This window comes from Ailuropoda melanoleuca, chromosome 3 (assembly GCF_002007445.2).
Source record: "Ailuropoda melanoleuca isolate Jingjing chromosome 3, ASM200744v2, whole genome shotgun sequence".
In the NCBI taxonomy this organism is placed as follows: domain Eukaryota; kingdom Metazoa; phylum Chordata; class Mammalia; order Carnivora; family Ursidae; genus Ailuropoda; species Ailuropoda melanoleuca.
Window position 1 is genome coordinate 18,775,495 of NC_048220.1, and position 27,751 is coordinate 18,803,245.

At 42.9% G+C, this 27,751-nt stretch overlaps 1 protein-coding gene across 1 annotated transcript; it reads left to right on the plus strand.

The window, feature by feature from the left end:
- The first annotated feature begins 2,112 nt into the window (after positions 1–2,112).
- Positions 2,113–27,427, plus strand: ISOC1 (isochorismatase domain containing 1). Its single transcript, XM_034655730.1, is given in 8 exon segments — positions 2,113–2,182; positions 4,093–4,175; positions 9,603–9,989; positions 9,991–10,011; positions 19,346–19,465; positions 19,575–19,778; positions 21,389–21,505; positions 26,254–27,427. Coding segments are annotated over 8 exon segments (1,149 nt in total). The 3' UTR covers positions 26,401–27,427.
- The last annotated feature ends 324 nt before the right edge of the window (positions 27,428–27,751 follow it).

A 27,751-nucleotide genomic window follows, 5' to 3' on the forward strand; every position in this document is an offset into this window, starting at 1 on the left:
TATAACAATATAACAGAAGTTACATAAATGTGGTCTCTCTCCCTCCCAAAATATCCTGCTGGACTGTACCCACGCTTCTTGTGGTGATGCGAGATGATGAAATGCCTACCCGATGAGTTGAAGTGAGGTGAAGAACCCAGCTCTTGTCATGTAGCATTAGGCTACTATGGACCTTCTGAAGATAGAGTCATCTGCTTCTGGGAGGTGCTTGATTGCAGGTTAACCTGAACAGCAGAAAGCAAAACTACTGATGAGAGAAAACAACCGTATTTGTAATCGACACAATCTATACAATGACTTCAGACCGCCAACCCTTTAGGTTCAGGGACCTTGGAGAACCCAAAGATGTCACTCCACTGGAACATCTTTGGGGAGAGGGTGGGAAATCACTTCCAATTACTCAACCAGAGGATAAAAAGAATAAGGAGAAAGGTGAATCCGTTACATTGAGTCATTCATTGATTTGTTGACGTGTCGATCGAGTTTGTATTATCCAGCAGGGGCTACTGGGGGCTACTGGGAGCACTTGGATGGAAGAGATGGAGAAGGTTTCTGCCATCATGTACCACATACACTTCATAAAGAAGCTTATGTAAAATAAATACCCAATGGCAAGGGCCAAGGAGAAGATCAAGACAATCACATGGGAAGAGTGAAGGGGTTGGATGGAGGGAATCTACTCTAGGAGGATTTGAAGGATGAGAAGGAGACCAGCAGGGGAAAATCTTCGGGAAAAATTGTACAGGCAGAATGAGTGCAAGGCTGGGAAGCTGGAAAATTCTGGGAAAGTTCGATGTGGCTGGAGCAGTGGGAGTTAAGGATAGGAAGACAGGAGATGAGAGCAGAGAGGTAGAACAGAGGTCAGACTTCATAAGGCCTAGCAGACCAAGCTAAGGAAATGCACCTCCTTCTGGTTTACATCTACTTGGAAGCTAAAGAGGGCTTGTAAGGAGAGAAGTGAAATGTTCTCATTTACTTTGTCAACAGTTCACTCTGCCGTGTGGCACATGGCCTGAGGGGCGAGAGCTGAATCAGAGAAACCACTGGCAGCCATCCAGGAGAGAGCTGATGTGTTTCAACTAGGATGGTGGCAACCTGAACAAAATTGGTTGGTAGAAGCAACGGGCTTTGCTGGCAAAATTAATGTGGTGGTGCTGGAGGGGATCAGTCCAGAATGACTCACAGGTTTCTAGCTTGATCCCTGGGAGGTGACTCCACTTTCTAGGATGAGGGAAGACTCTGAAAAAAGATATATATAGTGTGGAAATTAACAGTTCTGTGTTGATCATGGTGTATTTGAATTTTTCTTTCTTTCTTTCTTTGTCTTTTTTTTTTTTTTTTTTGTACAGAGTGTGCAAGTGGGGAGGGGCAGAGAGAAATGGAGAGACAGTTTTAAGCAGACTCCACTCCCAGCACAGAGCCCGACGCGGGACTTGATCTCACGACCCCAAGATCATGACCTGAGCCGAAACTGACTAAGCCACCCAGGCACCCCAATCATGTTCATGGTGTATTTGAGAAGTTCGGGAGACATCAGGTGAAGGGGCCAAGTAGGCAGTTTGATATATAAGTCTGAACGTCAGGGAGGATTCAGCACTGGAGATAAAAATTTGATTGTTGTAACATAGAGATGGTGATTACGGACGAGATGAGCTCAATCAGGGAAAGTGTGCTGAGAGACAAAAAGAGGAATCAAGACTGATGTCTGGTGTGTGCTAACATTTAGAAGTCAGATAATCGGAGGACAACAAGATTTTAAAAAGTCTGATGAAAGGGGCCCCTGGGTGGCGCAGTCGTTAAGCGTCTGCCTTTGGCTCAGGGCGTGATCCTGGCGTTCTGGGATCGAGCCCCACATCAGGCTCCTCCACTAGGAGCCTACTTCTTTCTCTCCCACTCCCCCTGCTTGTGTTCCCTCTCTTGCTGGCTGTCTCTGTCAAATAAATAAATAAAATCTTAAAAAAAAAAAAAGTCTGATGAAGGCAGTCAGTGAGTAGGAAAACCAGGGGTATGCTAAGTAATGGCAGTTACCACCTAAAAAGATTTCACAAAGCAGAGAGTGATGAGAGATGTGTTGCATATGCTTGAAAAGTCCAATAAGTTCCGAGTGCAAACATGGTCCTTCGCCGTAGGCACAGCCATGAGACCTGCAGGAAGAAGCTCACTGATGACCTTGACAAGAGCAGTTAGACTAAACAGAGGAAGGCAGAAGCCATAGTGGGGTGAGTGAGGGAATAAATGGGAAGACAAGTGGAGTCACCTTTTCCAAGAAGTTTTTCAATTGACACAAGAGAAATGGGACCCTATTTTTAGAAGAAGATGAGGAAAAGAGTTAATTTATTATCTCCTCACTTAAAAAACTCATATCCAGTGAGAAAGGGCCAGGAGAGAGGGAGGAATTTGTTTACACAGAACAGGGTTGGGGATAATTGCAGAATAGAAGTCTCTGAGAGTCATAGGATCCAGGGCCCAAGAGGAGCCTTTGGTAGGAGCAGGGCTGCTTCCTTCAGCTCATCAGGAGGGAAGATGTGGGGGCTAAATGCTATGCTGACCTGAAATGCTCTATGAACTTTTTTTGTCAAAGAATGGCAAATCCCAGAAGTGTGTCTGTCCAGCCACAGTAGAGCAGTGGTGAGGAGCAAAAAGGAGATTAAGAGTTCCAAAGGAGACATAACTGAACTTTGGAAACTAAAGCCATGCAGCTTATGACTTCGGCCATGTGGCTGAACTGTATTAGGTTGTCTGACTTTAAGATCTTAAGATAAATTTTGGAGATAATGGAAATTCTGGAACATTTATAATTTCACTTTTTCCTGTCCACTCCAGGAGCCCCTTTATTGGAAAATGAACCAGACACCACATTGGACAGAAACTTCCTGAGGAGATCAGGAAGTTCTGAAATACAAAACAGAACAAATTATAAACACCTTTCTATCTTCGAAAGACAGTCATGGTGAAAGGAATGTGTTGAAATAGATATGTGACTCCCGAAGTATGTCCTTTGAAGAGAGAATAAGAAAAGACAGAGTTAGGAATACCAGACCAGGCCAAAAGTATGACTGCCTTTAGTATAATAACCTATATCTAAATTATACCAAGAAATAAGGATAATAGATATTTAAGAGTCATATGCACAATTATATATCATGAAAAAGAAAATAGACTCCCTTATGTTCTTATTCCAGTTTATTAACCTGCCAGGATGTTTACCCAAATTCTCCACCTTTCACTCTCAGTAGAACAAGGATCTCCATTCCCACAAGAAGCACAACCCTGCTTCTGTGCTCTGGATTCTGTCCTTTTCAAGGACTGTGCTCCTTCAATTATCTTCTCTCCTACAGCATTATAAATCTCTCCCTTGGGGCGCCTGGGTGGCACAGCGGTTAAGCATCTGCCTTCGGCTCAGGGCGTGATCCCGGCATTATGGGATCGAGCCCCACATCAGGCTCCTCTGCTGTGAGCCTGCTTCTTCCTTTCCCACTCCCCCTGCTTGTGTTCCCTCTCTCACTGGCTGTCTCTATCTCTGTCAAATAAATAAATAAAATCTTTAAAAAAAAAAAAATCTCTCCCTTTCTTCTGCTTAATTCTCACCAGTGTATAATGATAATCTAATGTCTCTAGCATTTCCTGTCCTTAAGGAAATTCCCCTAAACACCTGTCCCTCTCTTTTTATGCCTTTTTTTAAAGATTTTATTTCTTTATTTGTCAGAGAGAGAGAAAGGGAAGGAGCAGAAGCAGGGAGAGCAGCAGGCAGAGGGAGAATCAGACTCCCCGCTGAGCAAGGAGCCCGATGTGGGGCTTGATCCCAGGATTCCAGGATCATGACCTGAGCGGAAGGCAGACACTTAACCCACTGAGGCACCCAGGCACCCTGTCCCTCTTAATCTAATGAATTGATTGACTCGTGTCTCACTACCAATTGTCTCTTTGAACTCAATAAAACCAGGCTCTTATCCCCCATCTTGCCCTGGAACTGCCCTTGTCAAAATCACCAAGACTTGATGTCCCCATATTCTCTGCACATTCTCATTCTGCTTGATCTCTGCGCAGTATTGGATATAGTTGTCTATTCTGTGCTGCTGTTTTTGTCTCCAGGCATTGCCAAATATGCCCTGGGGACAGAATCACCCCTGGCTGAGAACCACCACTCCGGAGCAATCGGCCATCCGCTCTTGCCTGTATGACTCTAACAGCCAACCTAGCAGGTCTCCTCATCTCTGCTTTTCTTTTCCTTGTCTCTGCTTTTGACCCTCTATGTTCAATTTCCCACATAGTACTAAGATGAGGTTTTATTAAATCATAAATCAGTTCATGCCATTTCCCTGATTAAAACATTTTACTCAAAATAGACCCAAATTCTTTATGTACTTATACCCATTGATCACGTATCTTGTCTCATGGAATTCACTGTGTTCCAACCACACCCTTCCTCAAACACAGGAGGCTGGTTACACTTTCAGAGCCTGTGTACATGTCCTTCCCTCTGGAGTACTTTTTCCTACCACTCAGATCACAGGTTAAATGCTGCCTTCCAAGAAAGTAGATGGCAGACAATTTATTTAAGGTATCCTGTATCCTACCACTCTCAGCTATGGTGTATGACATTTTCTTCATAGCCTTTTTGCTACCCAGAGTTATTTAGGTCATTTATTTGTTTATGTGTTTATCGTCTACCTACCCCAGTAGACTGTCAGCTCCACACAGCAAGGAGCTCTGTAAGAATATTTATTATCTTTCTTGTTCACCACGGAATCCTAAGTGTACAGTATTCGTTGATTGAGTAGATGGGAAATTCAAGCAATTGAATTTGATATTAATATGAGTTTGAATAACGTTATGGGAGAGAGTCCCAGCTGCATGTGCCAGCAATCAACTGTAAGATTTTTGGTGATGTTATAATAAAATAATAATAAATCCTAGCAATAAGTTTCTGCTAGAGTGTCTCTAGTAGATGATCTTAAGGTCTCCTCCGGTTCTTAAAGTTATCTGGTAGGTCTTCACATCATTTCATTGTGCCACATTGCATCTATGTAGGAAATGACATCTTGACATCTTTCCTTTCCTTTGCAGAAAATTGTCAGAACTCCCCATGGAGAAGCGTGTAAAAGCTGTGTGATACTTGACTTTCTTTGCTTTCCCTATCACAAAGTTTTCAGGAAACGCAAATGGAGTCAGATAATCTTGTTTGGAGCCTTCTGGGTAATCCTCTAATCATAGCTGTCCCAGGATTAATTTACAATGTAGACAAAGCATTCCCCTAATAGTACCTTTGACTGAATATACGTTGGACTTTTCAGTACAGTTAACGTTAAGATATATTCACCGGAACAGCCCTTCACCCTATTTGCAGAGTGTCTACTATGTGCCAGGCAGTGTTCTAGGGGTTGTGATACAAGCAGGAAATAATGGAAACAAGTCTCTGCTGTCACTATATATACAAATGGGGATAAGTGTTAAGAAAGACAAGAAAAGTGAAGCAGGAAATGGATATAGATTGTGATCATGGTAAGTGATCTATTTTATGTAAGAAAATAAGGGTGGACCTCTTTGATTGAGCTTCATATGTGAACATAGACCTATATTCAAGGCAGCAGCAGGAACTCACATAGATTTATTTAAAACTCAGATAGCAGCTATCTGGGAACGGAATAGCTCTCAGGCAGAAAGAATAGCAAGTACAAAGGATGAGGAATGACAAGAGGTCAGTGGGGCTGGAGTAGAGGGCTGAGTGGTAGAAATTAGGATCAGAGAAATAATTAACATAAGACATTGGATTGAATTTTTTATTTTAGGGTAAAAATTTATGTATGGTAAAATGCGCAGGTGGATTCTAATTAAATAAACTCAAATGAAATGCAGAATATTTCCGCCAATGCAGAAAATTCTGTGATCACTTCTAATCTTCGAAATCCTCCCGTAAGCTACCATTGTTCTTATTTCTATCACAGAAGTTAATTTTATCTTTTTTTTTGAACTTCATTTGAATGGAATCACACAATATATACTCTTTTGTGTCTGGCTTCATGTTTTTTTTTTTTCTTTTTTTCCAGATTCATCTATGTTGTTCTGTGTATGAGATAGTCATTGTTTTTTTATTTCTTGTAGTATTCCACCGTGTGAATATATCACCAACACTTTATCAAACCCAACTGGAATTTGGGTTATTTCCAGTTTTGAGATATCATAAATGGAGCTTCCATGAATATTTGTGTATAAGTCTTTGTGGACATAGGTTTTAGCGTCTCTTGCATAAATTCTTTGGATTGATATTTTGTGGATAAAGACAGATGCATGTTTAACTATGTAAAAAGCTGCCGTGTCTATTTTTCTAAAATGGTTGTGCCATTTTATACACCCGCTATAGTGTATAAAAATTCTAGTTCCATATTGTTGTATTGTCTCTTTAATTTTAACTATTTTAGTGGGTGTGAACTAGAATTTTTATGTTTATTTAATTTGTGTTTTTCTGACAACTAGTGATGTGAAGCCCTTTCTCATGTACTTGGACATTCGTTCATCTTTTTCTGTGTAGTGCTTATTCAGATCTTTTCTCCCACTTTAATTGGGTTGCCATTTTATCGTGGAGTAGAAAGACTCCTTTTTATGTCCTGGTGATCTTCCTGCTGGTCTAATGTCTCTCCTCTAGTGGATCCCCTTGAGTAAGCATTACCACGCAATGTGAAAATTGTCACACTTGGTGCTCCTTCCCATATGAACATTTTCATGTCAGTATCCCAGATCTCCTTGTTCCTGATCTTCCAGTCATTCTTTTTCCAGGGTCCTGATTAGCTTGCTAAGCCATCTGCCTTTGCCCACGATTCTGTATATTTTTTTGGCCCAGCTCAGGTAACCTCTCTTTCCATGAAAACTAGATGACCAAATCACTGCCCAACCTTTGCCCATGGGGAGGATTTCTCCTCATTCCTTGGCTTGCACCAAGATATTAAGCCAATGCATTTGTGAACCAAGCTCAAATCTTTTAGCTCCCATCAACTAGTGATAATGGAGCCCCATGTGTCCTGAAGGAAAGTACTGTTAGGACAGTGGTGGATAACGAGGGTATCTAGGCTAGCTGACACATTTAATCATTTGATCTGTCTGTTCAGTCTTGCTTGTTCTTGATCCCATACATAGCACTTCCAACTTTCTATGGATTTCTTCTGGGCCTTTTTAACCTCAAGTCTTGGTGGATCTGAAAGAAATCTGCGCAAGGTGGGCTGTTCCATCTGATGGTTACTTGTTGTACTATTGGAACGGTAGAAATTTTGGCTGCAGATAGCATGACTGTGTTCCCAAACTGATGGTGTCTGGATTGTGGTTCTTACCATCAATTTAATGGAATCTTTTTTACTACTGTTATTTCCAATACTATAGGATTTTCGGGTTATGTGGCCTGGGAGGTAGGGCTATCTGCACTGCTACCTGGGTCTACTGCAAAACCACTTCTACTGCCAGGCCCCACTCAAAGTTGGCAGCATTTCATGTCACACAGAATGAGTAGTAGTATTCTCACTGGTGGCAGATGCTGTCTGTGTGATCTGAAGAGGCATTCTAGGCACTGTGCTTCCTTCTTCATGGTGGGAAGTGCCAGGGCAGGAAGTAGTAATTTGTCCTGTGCTTTGAAGGGAATGTCTTGGCATGCCCTAGGCCACTGGGCCCTAAAATTTTGCTAATGTTGTGGACCCTTAAAACTTCTAAGAGGTTCTCTCTCTCTTCTGGAGTTTTTGTGCTTTACCAAGGCCTTCCACAGTTACTCTTTGTTCACCTTGTCCAATTAGCATGATGTTATCAATAGAGTGGACAAATGTGATATTCTGCAGTATGTCCAGCCAGTTTATGTCTCTCCAGAGTATGACAGAGGGAAAAACAGTTAACACAGCTTTGGGGTGAGAATGTAAATGTATGGCCCATGTAGGAGCTACCCTAGACACACCGTACTCGGTCTATCACTCCAAAGCTTTACCAGGGTGTTAAAACCTCTATGTTGGTAGGGTGTTTCTTAACTGATAAAGTTTTGCTCCACATCTTTGATCAGGCACCCTCATAATCCAGTGACACACATAATCTCTTAGCTCTTCCTTTGGATTCTACTATTGTTTTGGGATATAGTCCCTTATTAGGCCCAGTACATTTGTGGCCTAGTTTTGATGTTACTTAAGGCAATGTTATGGGACTAGGTACCAGGAGAAAAAGTGGGGGGAACATCCTGGGGGAGTTCATGTCTTGCTGAGGACAAGCCTGTGCATTGTCATAAAAAAAAATGGAGGAATGTGTCATTAAGGAATCTGATGACACTCCTAATTTGGGGCATCATCAACCCGATCTCTTGCGTCATGGTCCCATTTCCAACCAGGGCTCTGGCCTTGGCATAGAAAATAGGCACTGTTTCAGAATTTAACCTTCTTTGGAGCTCTGCTACTCTTAATGTTGAGTCCTACTCTTGGTCCTCAGCATTCCCTGTCTTCCTACTGCAGAATTGAGAGCCTCTTTCAGCGCTACCGAAAAGGCCTCTGGCTTTCATACTGAGCTTTTGTCAATTACCTTTTCCTCATTTTTTTCCTAGAGCATCAGTGGAGTTTTCCAATTGTCACTCTTATTAGCACAGATTTTCACATCTGCATATGGAAGACCTTGCACTGGAGTGGTAGCTGCATTAATATCATTTTGGGTCTGATGGGTTCAGACAATAAGAGTTTTTAATGGAATCTCTCCGAGTTTGAAGAGAAACTAGAAAACAGACTATTTTTAGTAGTTTGGGTACAAGCGAGCAATAAAGGCCAAACGGAGGTCTTAGCGTTAAGTGAAAGCAGTAGTTTGCAACTGGGAGCAAATTTGCCCCCTGGGGGATGTTTGGCAATGTCTGGAAACGTTTTTGATTGTGAAGACTGGTATCTAGCAGGTAGAGGCCAGGAATGCGGCTAAACATCCTACAAATACACAAGATAGCTGCCCCCCCACACCCGTGAAAAAGTAGTCTGCTTTCCAAATGTCAACAGCGCCGTCTGAGAAACCCTGACTTAAAAGTTAGTGCATTCCAAGAGGAGGAAACCCCCAATACCTAAAATGTGTTTAGACGCATGAGCCTATCTTGATCCAGGACCTGATGTTAAGGAAACTTTGTTCATAGTGTATGCTTCTCTAATTCCAGTTAATTGTATGTAGTGCTTTACAGTGTTCCTAAGGCAGGGGATTACTTTATTTAAAGGTGATCCCTTTAACTGACTTAAAAAACAGAAATGTTCAGTTTGAATACAAAGTCTCGATTTTTACTCATAAGCCTCTTTATATTTTGCAATTCCCAATCCAAGTTCTCCCTGAAATTGGGTTGAGATAAAGGGAGGCCAAGACCTCAAATTCATTACTAGAGATAATGTGTTCCGTGGGACTGAAAAAACATGAAATTCTGGGCCTCGGATGACCCTCCTAAGGAAACATTAAATTCTGCGGCTCTTCTCAAGGTCTCTATCAGTCTGACCTACTGGTTTCGACATTACTGCCGCCACCCTCGAAGAGGACTGACCGCCTGTCCCCACAAGGCCAACAGGTAACCCATCCCAGTAGATCCAGCCGGGTCCCCAGGCACAACGTAAACTCCCCGCGAACAGCGCTCGTTCGAAGGTGTGCGGAGCGCGGGGGAAGTTGGGACCACAGGCCTCCGCCGCGCACTAGACGCGCCCCGGGGCCGCCCAGCCAGGTCCAGGTTGGAGGGGGCGGTCCCGGCGGCGGGCGCAGGCGCNGCGCTCCCCAACAGCGGCGGCGCGGGGGCGCCGTCGGGCACGGTCCCCGTGCTCTTCTGCTTCTCGGTCTTCGCGCGGCCCTCGTCCGTGCCGCACGGCGCAGGCTACGAGCTGCTCATCCAGAAGTTCCTCAGCCTGTACGGCGACCAGATCGACATGCACCGCAAATTCGTGGTACAGCTCTTCGCCGAGGAGTGGGGCCAGTACGTGGACCTGCCCAAGGGCTTCGCGGTGAGCGAGCGTTGCAAGGTCCGGCCTCGTGCCGCTTCAGATCCAGGTGGGTCCCGCGGGAGGGCCGCGCGCCCCGCCGCGGTTCCCGGTCCGCGCGCGTCCCTGTCTCCGCCCCCGCCGCGCTCCTCAGGTGCCCCGCGCCGCCCTGGCGCCGGGCCCTGCGCGCCTCGCTGGCTTGGAAGGGCTGCGCCGCGATCGCAGTCCTCGGGGACGGCCCAGCGAATGGGCCAGTCCGAAGGTGACGGTCACCAGCTGTCCTCGCCCGAAGCGGGGGCGTGGGCCCCCCAGCGCGTCCGGGCACGCGAGAACGCCCCCACGTGTGTGGTCCTCTACCGCATCCGCTTTGTGTGCCAGGAGCAAGTCCAGCCGCCTGCGTAACCGAAGGGCTGTGCGGTACTAGCTGTAATTTTCTGTGGGAGTGCTGCCCAGTGGGGTAGAGAGTTGATGCGGAGTATTGGCCTCAGGGTTTGTTACCCAGAGTTCTGTTTACCACTTGCGGAAACACAAACTTCAGGAGTCAGACGTTTCCCCGCTCCTCTCCCCAGCTTTCAGGTCCTGGAGCTTAAGCCTCTCTTAACCTTAAGTGAGATAACCATTTGCGTAGCCCCTTCCTGGTAACTGGCTACTGATTCCCTTGATTATATATGCGTTGCCTCCGTTGAAAAAGTCATTTGACTCCAGGACTGTAATACCTTGTTAATTACCCAACTCTGGCTACACCAGGATTTTCCGGTGGTGCTAGCTGAGAAAGTTGTTACACCTGAGGATTATTTTATAGCTTTAAAATTTTTTTTTTTTTTAAAGCCATGCACTAATAACTATGCGGGCCTGTCTCGTGTCCTTTTTACGCTCAGAGGATTCGCTGGGGGATTTTTATTTTTGGAAAGAAAGAGCATAAGGTATATTTTAGGTACTACACTATCAACAATTTTTCTTTCGTTGAGAAACTGATAAAGCCATTTCTTCGGAAGACCAAACTGCAATGTGGGAATCAGGCTTAGAAGGCATTTTAATATTCAAGTGTCATATTCTTTTTTTTTAATGTGTCATATTCTTAAGATTATTCTCTCGATTTTTTTTTCACCCAGCTGTGCACAGCTAACTGCAGAATCGGTTTTGTTTCTTATCACCCCAGCACCCATGCCAGAAGCTTCCAAAGCAGATATTTTTACCTGGATAAATTTCCCGTGTTCAGAGGACAAAGGCTATGAGATTCCGCTGTTTACGCCTGTGGGGATCCTAAAGTAATGATCTCTGATACCCCAGAATTTGCCCTGTTGTCCATACAGAGAATTGTGAGAATTGTGGTTGGTAGGTGTTTACTACCCCCCAATTTTTGTCTTCAAGAGTTTTCATGGCTGACACCTCTCTGCAGCCTTCCTTGTCAGTGTATCTAGGTTATTGTTGCCAAAATACTCAAGAAGTTGGATGCACCTTTGACAGATCCATTAATAAGGGCCAGAATCCAAATTCTAACTGAGGAGGTCTGGAGCTGAGCTGAGGATGCAGACTTCTTTGTGATGCATTTCCTCTAGTGGTTGGGAGGTAAGGTGGGCTATTACCTAATAAGATGGTATGCCAAACTAGCGACCCCCCACCCCACATCTCTAAGTTTGTTTTTTCCCCCCAAGATCAATTTTTTTATTTTGAAAAATTCAAGCCCCGGGTCTGCCAACTCTTTTTTAACATTCTGGAAATTAATAATGTATATGTGTATACCTGAAATGTCCTGTATATTCTCAAAAGGCATAAAAATTCAGGTCACTTGTGGCTTTTGAAATATTTTGCTTGGTATAGGAGATAGCATTTTTTTGGTGGTGATGTTTAAAATGATAATTTTAATAATAGCACAACTCTGTTCCATCTTATAAAAAATATTATTTATATCTCACTAAATAGCCCAAGAGTTCTTAAGTGTCTGTTATATAACACTTTATGTATTTTAAAGTTTGTGACAATATTTTTCTTTATATTATCTCCTTTTAGTGATCATAATACTTTGACTTCTTTGGCCCTGTGCCTCCTCCAGCCATAAAAATAGATGTGGAAGGCTACACACTCCATATATATCCATAAAGCTATTCTGATACCCATTTGTATGTATATGAGTATATATATGTATCAGCACACACACATATGTGTACTTACATGTGTATATACTCAGAAGTAAAAGGGAAGGTTATTCTTTTCATGAACACTTTATTATGTGTTTTTGGGACCTAGCTGTATAATCCTAGAGACATGTACATTTCATAGCTGAATGAGACCATAGAGGTCATCACAGAAACATTTGAGTGGCAGCTTTAAGTGCCTGGCACAATGAATCCAAACATGGATAAGACCCCATTCTTGTTCCTTACCTGATAACCTAACTCTCATGTTGCGGAAGAGCAGAACGTAGAGGGAATTGCCCAAGGTTCTCTGGTAATGGTGGAGCCATCCGAGCTTGGGAAGGTCCTCCCTCATAGCCGACTATAGCATTCATCTTCTGTTTTCATGCTTAATGAAAATATCAAGCAGAATAGAGAGCAGGCCACAAACTTGAGCTTGTAATATCACTTGTTTTGCTGGTGTTCATTGTTCTCTGGAATCCCTGTCACTTAGGGAGGCTCAAGATGGCCCATCCGTGAGCCCATCGGTGAGGCCCTCTCTCCCAGAGGCAGAGACAGAGAGCATAAGTTTGGCCACATTTAGTCCACTGCTTAAGTAATGTAGCTTGTTATTTCCTTGAACGTGGACCATAGAGCCTCTAGGGCCCAGGCTCACATACTGTATGTTCTAGAGTATCTTCTGAATTTACATAGGGGAGTGGCTTTGCTTGCGTGCTTGTTCTGACTTACTGCCATGACCTTGTGAAACACAGTGGTTACCTGTGTCCTACTGTGTGCACCCGTGGTCGGTTAGCCATTCTGTGGGGACTGGTCTTTGAGACCCCCGTTGTCAGTAGTGGGCTTCTGAGTGTCTTGTTCTCTGGAATAATCTGTTGCAGTGACCGGGTGTCTGCTGACAGCTCAGGTAGCTGAAGACAGTTCATGTTTCCAGCATGGTGTATGTGTCTTCTGCTTTGTCAGAATGCTTGAAGTCTGAGGCATTTTGAGACGCAGAGGAAGAAATGTAAATGAGAGGATTAAACGGCGGGAATTTAGGTCGTTTTTATAACATACAGGTTTTAATTTTTCCAAAGGTATTTCCCAAGTTTTTACTAATGGAAACATTCAGCCCTGAAAACTCCTGTATATTTGATATCCTACCACCACCAGTGTATTTTCCAGCTTGTCACCATGGAAGGCAGAGCCCAAACAGGAGAGAGGAAGAAGTGGACATGAAGAGGAGGATGCCAGTGAGGCCATTTTGCCTCTGTACGTAGGAGGGAAGGCTCTGGCAGCTTTGTGTGGGCAGAAGATAAGGGCTTCCCTGGGAAGGTTATTTTGACCTTTCCTGAGATGGTTCATTGGGAAGGGATTTGCCTCCAGCTTTCACTTTCTTAGAGGTTTATTACTACCATTATTATTACTATCAGTGGACATTTACTAGCTAGAAGAGACTCCAGAGTTCATGGTGGGAAGGGAGGGAAGACCGGGTTTGGGAAGATGAAGCAAAGGAATCTGTACCCCCTTGGGCTTGCTGGTTTGAAGGTGGTGAGTTTTGATTATGAAACCTTGACTGTGAGAGCACGTAGGAGGAGCAGATAGATAATAACGCACCGAAACAGAACAGAGAAGCGGGCGGGACAGATCTCTGGGAGGTGAACAGTGTCAGGGCACTGAGAGGAAACAGCTGGATCGTGAGGGATGTGGTTTGTCTCTCCCCCACTGGTTCGATGGGAGTGTGTGTGTGTGGTCTGTGTGTGTTTGTGACTTTCAAAAAATTTAACATTTTGGATTACTAAGCAAAGCACTATGCTTTTTTCCCCTTGTGGAGGCTCCCTGTGAATCAGCTGTGTGTGAGAGTAGGAACTATGAATTTATTGATTGATCACATGAAGCCCGTGGAATCCTTGAAGTAGCCCTCTGAGGCAGATGCTGTTTTGTTGCTTTGTTACAGATTGAGACACTGCTGTTTGAAAATGTAAATGATTTGTCTGATTTCATGTAATTGAATTTAGGGAAATTGAGATTTGGTCTCAGATCCTAACGCCCACGGCTCTGCGGTGTAGGGAGCCTTGTAACCCCGGGAGAATCACATCATAAAACTCTGTTTTAAGGGAGTCCATGTTGCAGCCAGGCCTCACTGTAGCTGTGGTAATCACGTTTCCTTGCAAACACTTCTGAGTGCGGTAATGATACCCGACGGTCCCTTCTGGACTCTCTCCCCAGCACATCATGTGTATCTTGTGACTCTCATGGACTACCACAGTTTTGAACACATCCCATTTACAGTTGCAAACTTGAATCATTCCTAGAGATACACAGTTTACTCACTGTAGTAGTTCACACTAGAAGGCTGTTATAACTAAGTACCACACACTGAGTGGCTTATACAACAGAGATCTATTTCCGCACAGTTGTGCAGGCCAGCAGTCGGGGTTGACTCCTTCAAGGACTGTGAGGGAGAATCTTTTCCGTGCTGCTTTCCCGGCTCTCGGTGGTTTGCTGGCGATCTTTGGCATTGCTTGGCTTGTAGACCCATCACCTTCATCTCTGCCCTTCTCTGTCCAAATTGCCTCTTTTTATAAGGATGCTACTCATGTTGGTTTAGGCACTCACCCTGCTCCAGTATGACCTCGTCTTGACTAATTATTTTTCAGTGATTCTGTTTCCAAATAAGGTTGCTCTCTCAGGTCCTGAGGGTTAGGAATTCAACATAGAATTTTGAGGACAGAATTCGACATATAACACTCACCATGAACCGGGGCACGGAGAGAGCATCACTGAGGAAGGCCAGCTTCTCTGTGTGTGCCTGTCCTGAGTAACCAGGGGCACGTAGCAGAGGAGGGACAGGTTCCCTGCAGATGGACAGCCATTGTCAGAAAATGGTCAGAACACAGGTGGTAGTGAAGAGGAGAGGATACTGTCATGGTAACTGTAATAATGGGACTTGGGGATGAAAAGTCTTTTGACTGTGAAATCTAAGGTCAGATCCAACTATGGCATTTTTTTTTTAAGAAAGTGGAGAAAAATTTGTACTTGAAATTGATCTCCGAAACCATTGTTTGAGGAGGCTGTTGGCTCTGATCAGTTTTTTTTGTATTTAAATATGTTTATTGAAATATGTATTATCTGTGTGTGTGTGTGTATGTATAGAGATGTTTGTAGATACATAGGTATATGAAGGTGTGTATGTATGCACCCACTTTTTTTTTTAAAGATTTTATTTATTTATTAGAGAGACAGCCAGCGAGAGAGGGAACACAAGCAGGGGGAGTGGGAGAGGAAGAAGCAGACTCCCATGGAGCCCGATGCGGGGCTTGATCCCAGAATCCTGGGATCACGCCCTGAGCCGAAGGCAGACGCTTAACGACTGAGCCACCCAGGCGCCCCACACACATATTTTTATACGTGATTTTTTTCATGCTTCTTGAATATGCGATGATCTGTAATTGCTGTATTTTCCTTGTGACGGCATTTGGTCAAGTGCACTTTTAATTTGCTATCTTGCCGTTCCAGCTTGTGTCTGAGCAGCATGGTTTTGGTTTAAGAGAAATTCATGAGTCAAATTAAGAAGTCCCCGGATTTTACAGTCAGTGTGTAATTAATAACTTATTTGAATTAATGTGGATGGAGTGGGGGGTTGGTTGGAAATGGTTTGAGTTTTTCAGGGTGGTTTTTTGTTTTGTTTTTATTTTCCCTCCTTTTTATTGTAGCCTCAAAGCCTCCTTTCTGGCTTATCAAGTATGCAACTTATTCATAAAGTAGCGTATTTTTTCCCCAACTACCATAGCATAGGGATACCTCTTTTTTTTTTTTTTTAATTTTTTTAAATAAGCTTTTAGTTTTACCATAGTGTTAGACTTAACAGCAAAGTTGCAGAGATAGCCCAGAGAGTTCCTGATACTTGTACTTGTTTCTGCCTGGCTGACATCTTACATTGCTGGGCACAATGCTTGTCACAGCCAAGGAACCAGCATTGGTACATAAGATTCTCTGAGCTCTACACTTTATTCAGATTTCACGAGTTTTTCCCAAGTGCCATTTTTCTCTTCCCTAACCCATTCTTGGATACTAATTACGTTCAGTTGTCATGTCTTCCTAGGCTCCCCTGGGCAATGACAGTTTTTCAGACTTGTATATACGTTTTTGATGGCATTGACAGTTTTGAGGAGTACTGGTCAGATATTTTGGTAGAATGTACCTCAGTTTTGGTTTATCGGATGTTTTTCTCATGCTTCAAATGGTCTTGTGGGATTCTGAGACGCAGATCGTGAAGGTCGTTCTCGTCACGTTTGTTCAAGACTGTATACTATGAATGTGGCCTCACTGATTATCTCGGTTTTGATCACCTGGCTGAGGCAGTGTCTGCAGGTTTTTCCGCTGTCAAGTCACCCGACCCCTTCTATATTCTACTCGGAGGAAGCAAATTACTTCATGCAGCCCACGTCCAAAGGGATGTCAGGAGTTAAACTCTGACTTACTGAGAGGAGGGTATCCGGGCATTTTTGATTCACTAAATTATAACCAGTCATCTCTGCACAAAAACATGCCTTGTCACATTATCTCTGTGGTTCCTCTGTTTGCTGAAGGTTAATAGGTGAGTTCCTATACTAGAAGGGTTTGCAGGGTGGTGAGGATTTTATGGCTGCATTTTCTGCCATCCTCAGTCTGTGTCTACTATGACATATATCTGCTGTGGCCCCCTGCCCAGAAGAGGAGACCTCACAGCTGAAGGGAGGTAGGAACAGAAATCCCAGGAGACCACAACTCTGAATATGTAGGGTTTCTGGGTAGATAAGGCTTTATTCCTTTATTATCCCAATGTTAAATACTGTGGCCATTTTAATATTGTAGTCCTGAAGTATGATATAATTTAACATTTTCTTAGTGTGCTAAAATGATGTGTCCCAATTTATAAGTTATATACGTACTCCTCCACCAGAAGTCTGGGTGTGGAACTTGCTGAGTTTTGATCTGCTCTTAGTGTATTTTTGAGTCTTTTCTCTGCCATCTATCATTTCTTGCTGATACCAGTTTGCCTATCTCCAGCAGCTTCCTTTCTGAATTGCTGTTTATAACCTTCTGTGAGTTTTGGGTCAGGACGACTGAACTTGTTAGGAATATATACAGAGTTTGTCGGTTATCTGAGGTGAGATCTGCGAGCTGGAGATAGAGCAGCTATGAGCTCTGAGTATGATAACGCTTGGCCATCCGGCACAGTGACTTTGGTTTACTTTGCCTGCCTACTGCTTTCACTGCTGTGGAATGACGAGAATGGCTGAGTTGCATTGCTATCATTTGAAACAGACCAGTTGCAGGTAAACTGCATTCCGTCGTGGGCCCTAAACACATTGTGGGTGTCTAGGGACCCTGTTAGACTTTGGGCCCTTTGATCCAAAATTTAATTTTTATGGAGAATTTAAAATACATATTCATAAATAGTGACTGGTTTTAAAAATTGTGTCCTAGGGACTTATATATACATCATGCTCACTGCTTTGGAAAATGATACTTGCATTAAAAATTTAAGGGAGAAAACAGAGATAGAATATATAATTTAAGATGCTTGAATATTTATTTTAATCATCCTTTATTGGCAAAGTAGGAAAACTCTATGCATAGAGTTAGAATGACAGATGGCACGCCCATTCTGCTATGAACCTGGTCTGTAGAGTTAATACCGAAGGAAGATTGGTGCCAGAGTTCCTCAGACCAGCACATAGATAAGGAAGTACAAATGCACTGGAAGGATAAAAGATTCCATTTAATGATTCACTTAAACTGTTTCCTGAGAGTACGCCCTGTGCAGTGGTAGGCTCTGCACGGAGGGTCTAGGGCCAGGCTGGTGGGGAAGCCAGCATCATGTAATTGGGGCCTGGGTTGCTCTAGAAAATTATTAACAGCTATTATCCATGGGTGGTTTTAGGGCAAAATGGGAAAATCAGAGGGGAGATCTAAGGGCTGGCCAGTAAGAGGAGGGGTATGGGTTCATTCAGGACTGGACTGCTTCCTCTGCAGTGCTTGCAATTTGAGAAGGAAGAAGAAAAGCATCGTGGACCTTTAAGAATCCATGAGTGACATTAAATTCTCAGCATTCACCAGTGTTTTTCATTTTTTTGTAGACTCATGCTGGGCCCAAGTTCTTACTATAGAGCAACTGTGGCAGTTAATGTAAAGCTGTTTTTAACCTTAGTTATTAATTTCCTGATGGTGATGAATACGTTGAAGAATGCAGATGTCCAATTTATGTCTGTCCATTAAACAGTGGTGATGTGTTTGGCATCATTTCATTGCATTTCTTTTTTGAACTCTCAGAAGTTATTCCTGAGAACAGTGTCTTAATTTTTCTGTCTTGATGATAGCAGCAATTCTGGATTTGTTTCTGTTTTTTCAGTTTTATATTCCATTGTCTCGGTTACAGATTATTTTCAGGGTTACTTTTCGTACTTGTAAGCAGTGCCATCATCAAACTTAAGTTGTTTACTATCATAACATTTTTTTCTAATTATAAAAGCAATGCGTATTTTTAAATAACATTTAGGAAAGGTTTTTAAATAGCATTTGAAGAAGGTAAGAAAAGTATAAAGAAAAAATATTACCAGCACCCATAACTGTGTAACTACTTGTTAATACTTTCATATAGTTGCTTCTACCTTTTTTTTTTTTTAAAGATTTTATTTATTTATTCGACAGAGATAGAGACAGCCAGCGAGAGAGGGAACACAAGCAGGGGGAGTGGGAGAGGAAGAAAGCAGGCTCATAGCAGAGGAGCCTGATGTGGGGCTCGATCCCAGAATGCCGGGATCATGCCCTGAGCCGAAGGCAGACGCTCAACCGCTGTGTCACCCAGGCGCCCCTGCTTCTACCTTCTATTTATATTTTTCCATGATTGAAATACTGTTGAACTGTGCTCTCTTATTAAAATTAACATTAGATCATGTGGATTTCTTTGTAGATGCTTCAAATATTTTTGAAAACTTATTTGCATATATTATTTTAGTTCTCTGAAAAATGTTTTATCACAGGAATATGTTAAAATTTGTGAAGTCATTTCTGTATTGTTGGTCCTTGGTTTATTTCTCATTTTCACTATTAAAAGCAATTCAGTCAACATCTCTGTGGATAACTTTTTTTTTTCTGTAATTTGGATCACTTCTTTTGGATAATAGTTGTAGAAATTGACTTACTGGGTCAAACAGTGGGAACACTTTTCTCTTTTATTGACCTCCACTGAAAATAAATGTCGTTGTATAACGAGTGCTAAATCATTCTTTTTTCTTTTTTCCTCAGCTCACCACCCTGGGAAATCTTACACCTTCAAGCACTGTGTTTTTCTGCTGTGATATGCAGGAACGATTCAGACCAGCCATCAAGTATTTTGGGGATATTATTAGTGTGGGACAAAGATTGGTACGTTTGCTTGTTTATTTTTTCCAGTTCCCTGAAGCGTGATACACATTTATATGTTTACGGATATGTAGATCGCTAATTGTCTTTGTTTCTTGTTTGTTTTTTCCAGTTACAAGGGGCCCGGATGTTAGGAATTCCAGTTATTGTAACGGAACAGTACCCTAAAGGTCTTGGAAGCACCGTTCAAGAAATTGATCTAACAGGTGTAAAACTGGTCCTTCCGAAGACCAGGTTCTCAATGGTGATACCCGAAGTAGAAGCAGCGTTAGCCGAGATCCCTGGAGTCAGGAGTGTCGTGTTGTTTGGAGTAGAAGTAAGTGCCTGTTGTCACGTTCGGGATGCAATACCATTTGTAGAAAACCCGGGTATTTCGACAGGGCAATTTTATGTATAGACGAGGTGGTAGGTGATAGGAGTGTTGAAGTGTTGACTGTTTGCATGACGGTAATCTGTAGCTCTTCATTCAGCACTCCCAGGGACTTTCTGAGCCAGTTGAATACTTTCGGTCTCCCTCTGTTACAGGTGAGGAAACTAAAACACAGATGCTGTACAACTTCTTGGGGCACGTAGCTGGTTAAGGGATGGAGTTGGATGTGAATCTAGGCTGATCGATTCTTGGGCTTTGCTTCTAACTACTACTTTTGGGGCACATTTTCATCGGAGATGTTATTTTTGTTTATGTGTTGTAGGATTTCACCTTGTTCATATTTTTGTTGTAGAAAAACCTTAGGAGTCGTGTAGCTCATTGTCCTTCACACTTGAATCACTTACATACCCTTTTAAAGGAAAAAAATACTCATGGATTCCTCATGCTGATTAAAATGTTTTTTTGTTTGATCTGGTCTTTTGCATATGAATATTCATATGTATTGATAGCATTTAAATAGCTATTGAATTAAATTTAAAAATTATGAAGAAAACTATAAAAACAATGAAATCCAAATAGTATTAATTAAATATACCTATGAAGTGTTGATGGTAGGTTTTATACAGTAGGTTTTAAGAGTAGAAAGATGCAGCCTTAGGTTTGGATGTGCGTTAAATATTTTTGTATTTTGACTTCAATAATGATAATATAGAGGGAGCCTGTTTATAAAAACATGTCATGCCAAGTCCCGTTGCTGACTCGGGCACTTTTTTTGCTCATTCATCATTATTAGACCTCGTGCCTAATCAAAATCAACTTTGAACAGTCCTCCAGTGCCAATTTTAGTGACATGTCAGTTGATAATTCTCCAAAGCTCACTCGTCACGTGCACATAAGGTTGGCATCCTGGTAGCATTGAAATGTACTTTCATTGCTTATATAACGGAGCTGTTGTCAGGCATGGTTTTGCTCTGTATTCTCTGCTAATGAATTGTTACAAGTTAGTACCAACAAAGATGGGATCTATATAATACTTCTGCTTGTGTCGTATACTGGATATTTTTTGCCTTTGCCACTTGTTATTTTTAACTTGGCCTACCTTTACTACTGGGTCCTTGTACCAACTTAGTTTTTCTACTTGTTTCTCCGTCTGCACTACTGCTGACTCATTCTTCATGTTAGGCACTCAGAGTGAGTTCAGAAATAAACCCAACCTCGAGTGGCATCAAAACGGAGTGGTAGTAGTCAGCCCTGTGAAGGTCATCCAGATGACAGATGAAAATCTTTTTTAAAAAAAAATTCTCACAGAGCTCGAAGAATACATTTGAGGATCCCAGTATGAGTAAGCTTGATGTAATCCAATTTCTGACTTTACAGTGAGGAAACCAAAGCCTGAGATGCTATTTGTTTTCAGGACCACCTAGCAAGTTAGAGGCAAAACCAGTTGTAGGACAAGTTCGTAAGAGCGGTGGTGCTTTTCCTGCCTTACCGTGTTGTCGCACGTTTGTAAAATGTGTGACTGCGTTATTACATAGGATTTTTAATTTTCCTCCTAGACTCACGTGTGCATCCAGCAAACAGCTCTGGAGCTAGTTGGCCGAGGTATTGAGGTTCATATTGTTGCTGATGCCACCTCATCGAGGAGCATGATGGACCGGATGTTTGCTCTCGAGGTAATTGTCCTGCTTGAAAATAAATAATTTATGAACTTGTCCCAATTAATCTGAAGAATCATGAATACTTCATAGCAATGAAAGATTGACATCTTCAACTTGAGGTTCTTCTGACAATATCAGACTCATCGACTTCCAGAGTCTTGATGGTGCACTGACCGACCTTTGAGGTCTTGACACTCAGTCTTGTCTTATATCTTCTGTCTCTTCAGATCTAGATTTCTAGTGACACCAAAAGCTTTCATACATTTTTCCTCATAACTTTGCTATAGTTTGATGGATGAACTTGTAAGAGGCAGTCTAGTAAGCTTAATCTGAATCACTGAGAAATTTGCAAATGAGAAACTGCCCACCTCGGTTTAACTCAGCCCAACCCTAGGGCATGGTGGGCCTCAGCCTGGTTCAGCCTCAGACTTGAATTTCTGGGCACGGGAGGTGTGTCACTGCCTGTGGACACCACTCACACGTAGTGTTTCTTGGCATCTGCCCCAAAGGGTCAGGGTGGAACAGAGTCAGGGAATCAGAGGTGTTTTGTCAGTGTTGCTTAACAGTACTCTTCCGTAAGCATTTTCTCTTCCAAGACTGTTGAAAAGCAAACTACCATATAATCCTTTGAAACAGTCACTCCATATTGTGGACTGTTCTCTCTCATCTTTGATTCTAGTTCTGTGATTTTAGAGTCATGTCCATGTGGATTGAGTTGGCATGTTCTTTAACTCATGATTTTTATTGAGAATGGGAAATACAGATTTTTTTGTCATTATCATTGAGATCCTCCAGTGTTCAGGCCCCAGCTGGCCTATGAACCACTTTCTCTGGTGGATTGCAAAGTCATTTCTTTAGCTAAGAGTGTTTCCAAGGGTGTTGAGGGAAGAAAGACAAGACAAAGACAAGAAGGGAGAAAATTCAGTGCAGAGGGCCGGTGCAGAGGCAAGTGAGGAGCTGGGAGCAGCAGTTTCTCATTTCCCTTTTCTAGGGAGGCTGAGGTCCAGAACTTTGAAGTGTCTCCACGGAAGCGGAAAACTAAAAACATCCAAAAATAGCGATAATCTTGCTTATAAAGAAATTGCAAGGACTTTTGTCCTCCATTCAAATTAAGTTTTTGAGACATGTCTTTATTATGGCATTTATTACAGAAAATTATGATTGTTGGCACTTTTGTCTTCTCATAAGACTGGGAGTGAAAACATGGTCAACCTGTTTACCATCGGCCGCTCATTAAGAAGTAGTCTAATGTTAGTGATCAGGGGTCCAGACACTGGAGGGGTAATACGGGTTTGAATGCAGGTCTGGCGTTCTGTTAACCTATGTCCAGGGACAAGTTACGTCGTACACATGCCTCAGATCTCTTACTGGGGAAGTGGGAACAGTAAAAGCCATGACAAGGGAGGATTTGGTAAGGATTAAATGAGCTAACGTGTTGACGGCACTCAGTGTAGCGCCCGACACAGAAAACGCTCAAATGTTAGCTGCTGCATTTATTTCATTGTGATGATTATTCATTGTGTCCATGCGGTTAGTCTCATCCGAAATGTAGAAGCATTATGTCAGCTTCTCAGACCCGGCAGGGACCAGTCCTGAGAAGTTCTCGGGTGCCAAGGAGGGACTACGGTCTGGGTGGCTTCGGAAGAGGCAGGGCAGCTGGCATTGCCGGGGGTTCAAGCACGGAGGTTGCAAAGTCACAAGAAAGAAGCTGGTCAGGTGGTGATGGGGGAGGCATGCCACCCACGTTGCAGATTTTTCTCTTAGTTTTCTATGGAGGTGTTGTAATCTGTACGTAACTTACTGGGAGAAATGTTAGGTCTTTTTTCTTTTACTACAGGACTTTGAAGGTTAAAGAGCAATCCGGCCAGCTCCCCTTCCCTGTTGCTTTAGAACACAGCTACTCGAGGAATTCCTGAGACTACCCATACTGCCTGCTGAGATTGTTATACTAATAAGATTTATGGTTACTGTTATTGAAACTTCGGTGCCAGGGTTTGTGGTGTGTGCTTTCTTCAACAGCATGTTTTGAGCTCCGACCATGTGTCAGGCATTGTTTCTTTCAACTAGGAATTGTAGAGTAAATGCAGAATAAAAGAGAATGAAACCCTCTCTGGAACTTGATACCCTTGGACTTGTGGGGCGGGGGGGTTGGAAATTTACTGGGCTTAGGGTTTGTTTTTTTTTTTTGTTTAAAGATTTTATTTATTTATTTGACAGAGAGAGAGACAGCCAGCCAGAGAGGGAACACAAGCAGGGGGAGTGGGAGAGGAAGAAACAGGCTCCCAGCGGAGGAGCCTGATGTGGGGCTCGATCCGAGAACACTGGAATCACGCCCTGAGCCAAAGGCAGACACTTAACGACTGCGCCACCCAGGCACCCCGAGGGTTTTTTTTTCCCCTTTGCCCTTTCTGAAGCTCTCATGACTTTGCACCCTTGCATTTTGAGGTTTGTGGGTCAGAGTAAGCTTTTCCTTCGACCTTGTTGGACTGGTTTTGTCCATGTAGGGGATGAACTTCGGAAGCTGATGAAGCCCTAGACCTGTGTGCGTGGAAGCGCTGCAGTTTGACGTTTTCGCCTCATTTCCAGCCAGGAAAGAAAGAGTTTGGGAGCAGGACTGCGGGTGTCCTAATAGCGTGTGTGGGTGTGCACAGACCTGCCCGTGTCTGCAGAAGCTGCTGCTTTGCTCTTTCTTCTCAGGCACCTTTCAGTTCGGGGCTGGCAGGCACCGTGGGAAGGTGGGGGAGTCTGTTCTAAAAACTTTGCATGTTGCCGAGCCACTCCTTCTGCTTACACAGGTTCTTGGCTTGATTGTTTTTGAATCCAGTCAACCTTGGCCATGTCTCCATCTTGAAGCTATGTAATACTGCGTCGGTGTCAGGTGACTAAGATGTGTTTCTGTGCCTCCAGCGTCCCAGCCGACCTCCGCCACGTGACCCGACTCTCAGCCTCACCGAGCCATGTTGGCCTGGAGTGAACCAGATTGTGGTCAGCGGAGCACTAGGGAAAGCTGGTGTTTTCAGGGGTCATCTGATTGCTTCCTTAGACCTGGGAACAGTTCTCTGTCCTTCCTGCCTCACGAAGGAACTAGAAAGATGAGCGAGAACTGACCTCTCTTGGCACTTTTGCTTGTATCAGGCAACTGTCACAGACACTGAAAGTGTGATTAAGATTTAGAGTGACTTGGGGCACCTGGGTGGCTCAGTCATTAAGCGTCTGCCTTTGGCTCAGGGCGTGATCCCGGCGTTATGGGATCGAGCCCCACATCAGGCTTCCGTTATGAGCCTGCTTCTTCCTCTCCCACTCCCCCTGCTTGTGTTCCCTCTCTCGCTGGCTGTCTCTCTCTCAGTCAAATAAATAAATAAAATCTTTAAAAAAAAAAAAAAAAGATTCAGAGTGACTCATCGAGAGTCCCCTGGTTGAACCAGGAGCAGTGAGGAAGGCCGGCAGGGCCTCCAGCTGGGGAGGGTGGGAGCGGCGGTGAATGCGGCTGCATCTAGTCCTACATTGTCCCCTGCTCTTCTCTGGGAAGCAAGCACACAGTCCTGGAGATTTCTAAGATAGTCAGAAGCGGACTAAAAGGAGGAGGAGTTTAGTTTCCAGAAGTCTGTAAAAAACTCACTTTCGGGTATTTGTCCCAAAATAAAGGGTACCAGCACACTTGCTTATTTCCTCCCTCTTTCCTGTATAATTCTGCAGTCTTGTCTTTTCTTGAGCGTTCTTTTCAGCTGCTCACCGTGCTCTTCTGCTCAGGCTGCTGAGGTCCACACTGGCTTTGCGATAAGTAGGCTGTGGCTTCACCCTTCTGCGTCCTTGGGGACAAAAAGGAAGTTTGCTCTGCCAGTGGGAAGGTTGGGCCTGCACATCTATAAGCGTCTGAAGACTTCACTTTCACTCTGCGAGGACGTGCTGGCTCTGGTCCTGACTTCTTCATGAGGAGTGACTGATCCTGGTCTTTTCCTCTGACCTGCCTTGGAATTATGTCTAACCGCCCGTCTTCCATGGTTCTTACAGCAGATGGTTCTTGGGACGGCAGTTGGCCGGTTTTTTCCCTATGGTTTCTGATAATAGAGACATCCAGAGAAGACATCTCTAACTCCAGAACTCTCTCTCATTCCCTTCTCTACTACTCCTCTCCTGCTTGTTCTCGACTTTGTTTTCTTTGCCCTCCGCTTTCCCTCCTTCCTTCCTTGAGACTTCTGTCCTTGCTTCTTTATTACAATTCCACAGGGTGGTTTGGAGAGGACATTCTTTGATCTTCAGCGAAACTTTAAATTTTATGCTCTTGTTTGGTGATTCTGAAGTTTACAGTGGTGGCAATGCTGGTGGTTCTCTTACCGGCCCCGGGGCACATTCTTCCACTTTGTGGGAGGCTCTCCTACCACCCATCATTTCTTTGTTATGGGAAGGACACACATTGCTGTATGTCAGGTGTTTGGAGACAGAAAAAAGAAATGAAAAATCGTTGTTTTACACTCATAGTCTTGATTTCCCTTCTGTCTCTGGAACATAGAAGTCATAACATTAGCTACATGGTTTTTTTCCTTGTTTCTAGTCCATCTTACTAGTATCGAGAATAATCATAATGGGTTTGTAGTGTGGCTAGTTTGAAATCCGTCCCTGTCACTGAATTTGATGGTCTGGCTAAGGACCATGGTTCTAATAGAGGACACTATTGTGTCCCGCCGTAGCTTTTGCTGTTGTAATACAGTGTCCCTTGTTATGCTCATTTCTTGATTTTTCTTTTTTTTTTTTTTTTTTTTAAGCGTCTTGCTCGAACCGGCATCATAGTGACTACGAGTGAGGCTGTTCTGCTACAGCTGGTGGCAGATAAAGACCATCCCAAATTCAAGGAAATTCAGAATTTAATTAAGGCGAGTGCTCCAGAGTCGGGCCTGCTTTCCAAAGTATAAGGACATTTGAAGGACTGGTATGCTACTCACCATCAGGTGACAGGACTGCAAGCCCAGACGAGCTCTTGTCTCTCCTAGAATTAAAATGTTAAAGTCAAAATGTGGCTCCTTTATTGCGCCTCTTAGTCAAACATAACCAGTTAGGCCATTTGGATACCAGCGTTTAGTTACAAATGTCAAAGGCTTCAGGTGCTGCCTACCTTCTTTTTTTTTGTCAATGTGCTTTTATTTATTAAAAAAAATTATAATGGAGGTGCCTGTTTTGTGTATACTGTATCCACTGGTCATTATTTTTTAAAGTGAGTACTCTTGTGACGTGTCCTTAAATTGTGCGCTGTAAAGAAAACAACGTACCGATAATGGTTTGACTTTCGTAGTATTGTTAAGATGTCTGTTGTGGTGTGGACTCAGTGCTTTTACTTTACAGGTAGATTGAAATAGGATTATTAGGTGAGAATTTCAAACAGGCCTGTGGATCATGCTACCCCTTGATCTAACCAAACAAATGTATATTGAATAATTATATGTCTTTCTTGATAATGCTTGTTTTCTTATTCTAGTCACTATCACTGATTCTCTGTTAATGGTCTCTTTTTTTTTTTTTTTCAAAGCAGAATCTTTTATTTAGAAATTCTTATTGGGCCATTCTTTGTTTTAATTTTGCAAACAGAGTGGTTTACAATGTTATAAAATTAGTGGAGAACTGTTTTAAATTTTTGACTTTGGCTGAATGTGTTTACAACAATGTTGAATACATCTAATATGCACCAGATTTAGCAGAGAGTTACAAGCTGGATAAAATGGAGTTTTCAAACATCCATATTCTTATTCGGTATTTTCTCTACCTACCCTCCAAATATTACAGTTAATGCAAAGGCTTGAGTCATGATTTCGTAGTATTAATTTTGTAGTCATTGCTACCCTTCAATAAATTTATTTTCATTAAAAATTTAGAGGGTTTTAAAACTTTTTTTTACATTATGTGAAATATGGAACATTGCTGTCTTTTATATTAAAGTAATTAAAGAAAATGTATTATGTGAATGAAATTATTTTGTCCCCCACAACATGGCTCTGTGAGTACTACGCCAGGAATTCTACTATTTATTTCAAAATGTAAAACTTTTGACATTTAAAATCTCTCAACCAAAGGGAATTTTTCAAAGGAAAATCCTTCGCAGGTGGGGTAGATGGATTTTACTGAAGGGCTTTGTCATTATTTAAGAGCAGTAGAAATGTTGATTTCTTTTTTCAGCAGTAACAAACTGAAGCTAGAAATCTTATGGGTGCGGTTGAGTATTTTTTTCCCCAGCAAACTTGGGTGTCAAAAAAGAAGAATCCAAGATTTCTC